The 4,841-nt window shown below is 37.5% G+C and overlaps 1 protein-coding gene across 2 annotated transcripts in view; it reads left to right on the forward strand.

Annotated features, from left to right (window-relative positions):
* Window positions 1-3,365, forward strand: part of adss2 (adenylosuccinate synthase 2) — a 74,707-nt gene extending 71,342 nt beyond the window's left edge. Inside the window, exons 13-14 of one of the 2 annotated variants that reach the window (XM_072916598.1) lie at window positions 2,578-2,663; window positions 2,714-3,365. In XM_072916598.1, coding sequence (XP_072772699.1) covers window positions 2,578-2,630 — 53 coding nt within the window. In that variant the 3' untranslated portion in view covers window positions 2,631-2,663; window positions 2,714-3,365. The remainder of the gene's footprint in view (window positions 1-2,577; window positions 2,664-2,713) is intronic. The other variant, XM_072916602.1, reaches the window with a different exon arrangement.
* The last annotated feature ends 1,476 nt before the right edge of the window (window positions 3,366-4,841 follow it).

Consider the following 4,841-nt stretch of genomic DNA (forward strand, 5'->3'; position numbering starts at 1 on the left):
TTGTATGTACATTTATTTTTCTTCTGATTTTTTTATGAGTCCTTTCTTATGCAGTATATTTGGTTAGTACTTATTTTTCTAATTAGCCTGACCTAAGCCCATGCCATCGGGTGGAAGGCGGTGTACACCCTGGACAAGTTGCCACCTCATCGCAGGGCCAACACATTCACACACTCCGAGCAAGTCAGTGTTGCCAATCAACCCTTTTGTCATGTATGTCAAAATGTTAATTTATGGATATTAATCATGTAACACAGTTACGAGATCACGTACTCTTGACCTTTTTGACCTTGGGGCCCAAATTTCCACTACAGAAGGGGGCCTTGGGCCCACTTAAATAGCACCACTGAATTATTAAACCTACTATTGATTTTAATCCTATTCAATAAAATATAACCACGTTTCATCAAACATAAATAGACGTTGTTCCCCTAGGGGAAACTGGGTAAAACATGGCACACTGATAGTTTAACCTATTTTTACTATAACAATCTACAAGGTTGATATAGTTTGCTTCTCTTTCTTACCCTCCATTTATCAGCTTTCTTTTGTATTTCAAGTTATCATTACATGTATGTATTGTTGCATTTGAAACAATTGTATTGTTGGTAATTGAGGTAATTATTTATATTATTCAATACCAATAGTGTTATTTCTATTGGTATTTGTATTGCTCAATTTGTAGTGCAATAATGTTCGTTGTCATTTCTTGGTTATTATCATCTACTTCACTAACTGCTTCTTTGCTATCATTTTTGGTATCATATTTGTACATCGTATTTGCTGATGTTCTGTTGTTGTTTTTGTTGTCTCTCTGTCTTATCCCCCTCTTGTCCCCTCAATTTCCCCCTCTGTCTTGCTTTTTTTCTTCTTTCTATCCCCTCCTGCGCCGGTCTGTCTGCGCCAAAGATTAAATAAATCCATTTAATAAAGTCAAATACAAATAAGGCAACAGGAGAAGTATCCCACAACTGCTGAAGAGGACACACAAAAATCAGTAATTGTATCTTACCTATGTTACTTGCAGTTTAACAAGATAAACCTTGTTAAACTGAAATGATATGAAAGCATGTTTTAATCACAAAGATTATTATCAAGGCTTAGGTCAGGCTGATTAGAAAAATAATCAAATATATTGCAAAGAAACAAACTAATAATAATTGATTTTATTTGTATTGCACTTTACATTTGAATAACAAGTCTCGAAAGGCCTCATACAAACTGATGACATTTTTTTTAATGCAAATGAAAATACAGCTTCACCACTTCAGTCATAATTTTTGTGTCTAAGAATTTTTACTATGACTTTAGTTCCAGACGTCTTCTTTTTGTTTGATATTGTCATTCCTGCCACAAGTGTGTGTGACAACTGAGTACCCATACGGACCTCTAGATGGCGCTCGCGGCCCATCAACGGGCCCCCAGCCCTATGGTTAAGAAGCAGTGTACTAGAACAGTGGTCCCCAAACTTTTTTGCACCACGTACCGGTTTCATGTAGGCATTATTTTCAGGGACTGGCTTTCCACTTGTGCCAGATAAATACAGCAAAAATAAGTGCATGAAAAATACAACTCACTATAACGTTGACTTAGTGGGAGCCCTGGGCTTGTTTCTTTGCAATGAGATGCAATGGAAATCAGCCTTTGGCTACAATCTGTCACATTTATATTTTAAATGTTTATTAATGTTATTAATGTGCATTGTATCATGTTACAAAGTTATAACAAATATAACAAATGGCAACTTTCTATGAGGAGTTGTATTATACATCTATAAACAAGCGTATTGGTGTGTGAAGTGGGACAGGCCAAAGTTCAATCGGAGAAAAAGCAGTCGTTTATAAATTATTTTATGTTTCTCTGCGTTACGGTAGCAAATGAGTCACGGACAAGCACCGGTGCCCGGACCGGTGGTTGGGGACCACTGTACTACAATACATAAATGCTAGTAAAAACTCTGTAAGGATACATTTTATGGGAAAACAATTATGCACTTTATCCCATGCTTGTGCTAGTGCACGCATCTCATTGTACAAAATGTGAAGGTTGTAAGGTGAACAAAATGTTATCTCTAAAAGAGCTACATGTCTCAAATTCTTCCACAGCAGGACCCCCACCCAGACATTCAACATACAGCTCACAAAAAACAATGTTTTTTTTCATTGTCAGTGGGGCAAATCACAAATAACATAATGGAAATGACTGCTGTTATTTGAATAGTATAACAAAACATTTCCCTTATGTCAGCTTTAGAACAGGTGTGATGCTGGTGTGGCGACAGTGTGCATGTCTGCTGTTGCTCACATGTTTGCTCAGACACATGAAAAATTGGAGGTAACATTGGATAGACTGCAGTAGTCATCTGCGGCCATGTAAATCTGTTTTGTTGGTCATAAATCCAATGTGTGCATTCTTTATGGGAACATGATTTTGAGCCCCTAACAGGATCGTAAAATGTTATCTCCTTTAACTGTTGCCAGTCATGGTGGTCTACAACCATGCATTTTAGCTTTGTCTTTGTCAAAGCAGCATCAAAAATAACATGTCTTGTGTTTTTTTTTTTTTTTTCACTTCCAGTCAAATGGATCGGTGTAGGGAAGTCTCGGGAGTCCATGATCCAGCTCTTCTAGATCAGAAGCAGCCTGTCAACAGCCTCTCCCTGTCACACACACACACACACACACACACACACACACACACACACACACACACACACACACACACACACACACACACACACACACACACACACACACACACACCCACAGCCTGCACTACCTGACTGGACTCTGATTTCAGACATGACTTCCGTGTCTCGTCTCGGAACGCTTTCACACCTTGTACTGTCTCAAGTCGGCCTCTCTGCTTCACGCGGGGATTTTATACCAGACCCTCAATAAACTCCCACCAGCGCCTGTAAGGAGACAACCTGCTAACATTAATATCACACAGTTTTAAATGTGCTGTGTGCCGCTCCGTTGTTCTGTGTTGGGTTTTATTCTGACAGTCAGGTGGATGGCACTTCCTGACATAAAAGGGATCTTTTCGCATTTTAACTTTTTAATGTCACTCAACCAAAAAACATGTTTTTAATCTCTTAGCTGCTGATATCTTCCAAAAAAATAACGTTGCTGTCTTCACACCTTTCTTCCTTTTAGGTTTTATTTTGAAAGGGTGGATTGTCCCCATGTTAAAGCACTACTTGTGTCCCATTCGAAGTCACTCGCTGATTTGTTTCTTGTTGTCGTTACTGTTGCACTTTTTCTAATGCCATAAAACTCACTCCTACGGATCCAAAGCAAATATCCTCTTGGAGCTGAACGTCCCATCCTGGCAGTGAGACATTAAATGTGGGGAGGTGGAAATCATTGTTGTGCTTGTTGTTTGTAGTCTGAATGTGTGTCATTGTCACATTCCAGACATATTTAGAATTACCGGTAGCTTGATAATCATGAAATAACATTACATCTTACACTTGAATGATATAAATCTTACTAGAGATGGGATTCATGGCTCTCTGAAGGGAGCTGGATCTTGATGAACTGTTCCTTTTAAGAGCCGTTCAGAAGACTGGCTTGTTTTGTATATTTATTTTAATCAAGGAAACAATCACTAGTATCAGTTATACGATAAAATGTATATTTGATTTAATTTACACAAATTACTCTATCGGTGGAAACTATTCTGAAGTATTGGTTATAAAGTTAAAGTACCAATGATTGTCACACACACTAGGTGTGGTGAAATTTGTCCTCTGCATTTGACCCATCCCCTTGATCAACCCCTGGGAGGTGAGGGGAGCAGTGGGCAGCAGCGGTGTCGCGCCCGGGAATCATTTATGGTGATTTAACCCCCAATTCCAACCCTTGATGCTGAGTGCCAAGCAGGGAGGTAATGTGTCCCATTTTTTTTATAGTCTTTGGTATGACTCGGCCGGGGTTTGAACTCACAACCTACCAATCTCAGGGCGGACACTCTAACCACTAGGCCACTGAGTGGGTATAACAGGGGTCGGCAACCCAAAATGTTGAAAGAGCCATATTGGACCACAAATACAAAAAAGTAATCTGTCTGGAGTCGGAAAAAATTAAGACTTATATATGTTAAGTGTTATAATGAAGGCAACACATGATGTGTCTATATTAGCTATATTACCCTACTATCAAAATGACTGTAAAAGTCTTATATAAGTGTTATAATGAAGACAACACATGATGTGTCTATATTAGCCTACTATCAAAATGACTATAAGTCTTATATAAGTGTTATAATGAAGACAACACATGATGTAAGTGTCTATATTAGCCTACTATCAAAATGACTATAAGTCTTATATAAGTGTTATAATGAAGACAACACATGATGTAAGTGTCTATATTAGCCTACTATCAAAATGACTAAGTCTTGTATAAGTGTTATAATGAAGACAACACATGATGTAAGTGTCTATATTAGCCTACTATCAAAATGACTTTAAAAGTCTTATATAAGTGTTATAATGAAGACAACACATGATCTGTCTATATTAGCCTACTATCAAAATGACTAAGTCTTGTATAAGTGTTATAATGAAGACAACACGATGTGTCTATATTAGCTATATTAGCCTACTATCAAAATGACTTAAAGTCTTAGTCTAAGTGTTATAATGAAGACAACACATGATGTAAGTGTCTATATTAGCCTACTATCAAAAGGACTAAGTCTTGTATAAGTGTTATAATGAAGACAACACATGATGTAAGTGTCTATATTAGCCTACTTTCAAAATTACTTTAAAAGTCTTTTATAAGTGTTATAATGAAGACAACACAGGATGTGTCTATATTACCCTACTATCA

The sequence above is a fragment of the Nerophis lumbriciformis genome, linkage group LG02, assembly GCF_033978685.3.
Source record: "Nerophis lumbriciformis linkage group LG02, RoL_Nlum_v2.1, whole genome shotgun sequence".
In the NCBI taxonomy this organism is placed as follows: Eukaryota; Metazoa; Chordata; class Actinopteri; order Syngnathiformes; family Syngnathidae; genus Nerophis; species Nerophis lumbriciformis.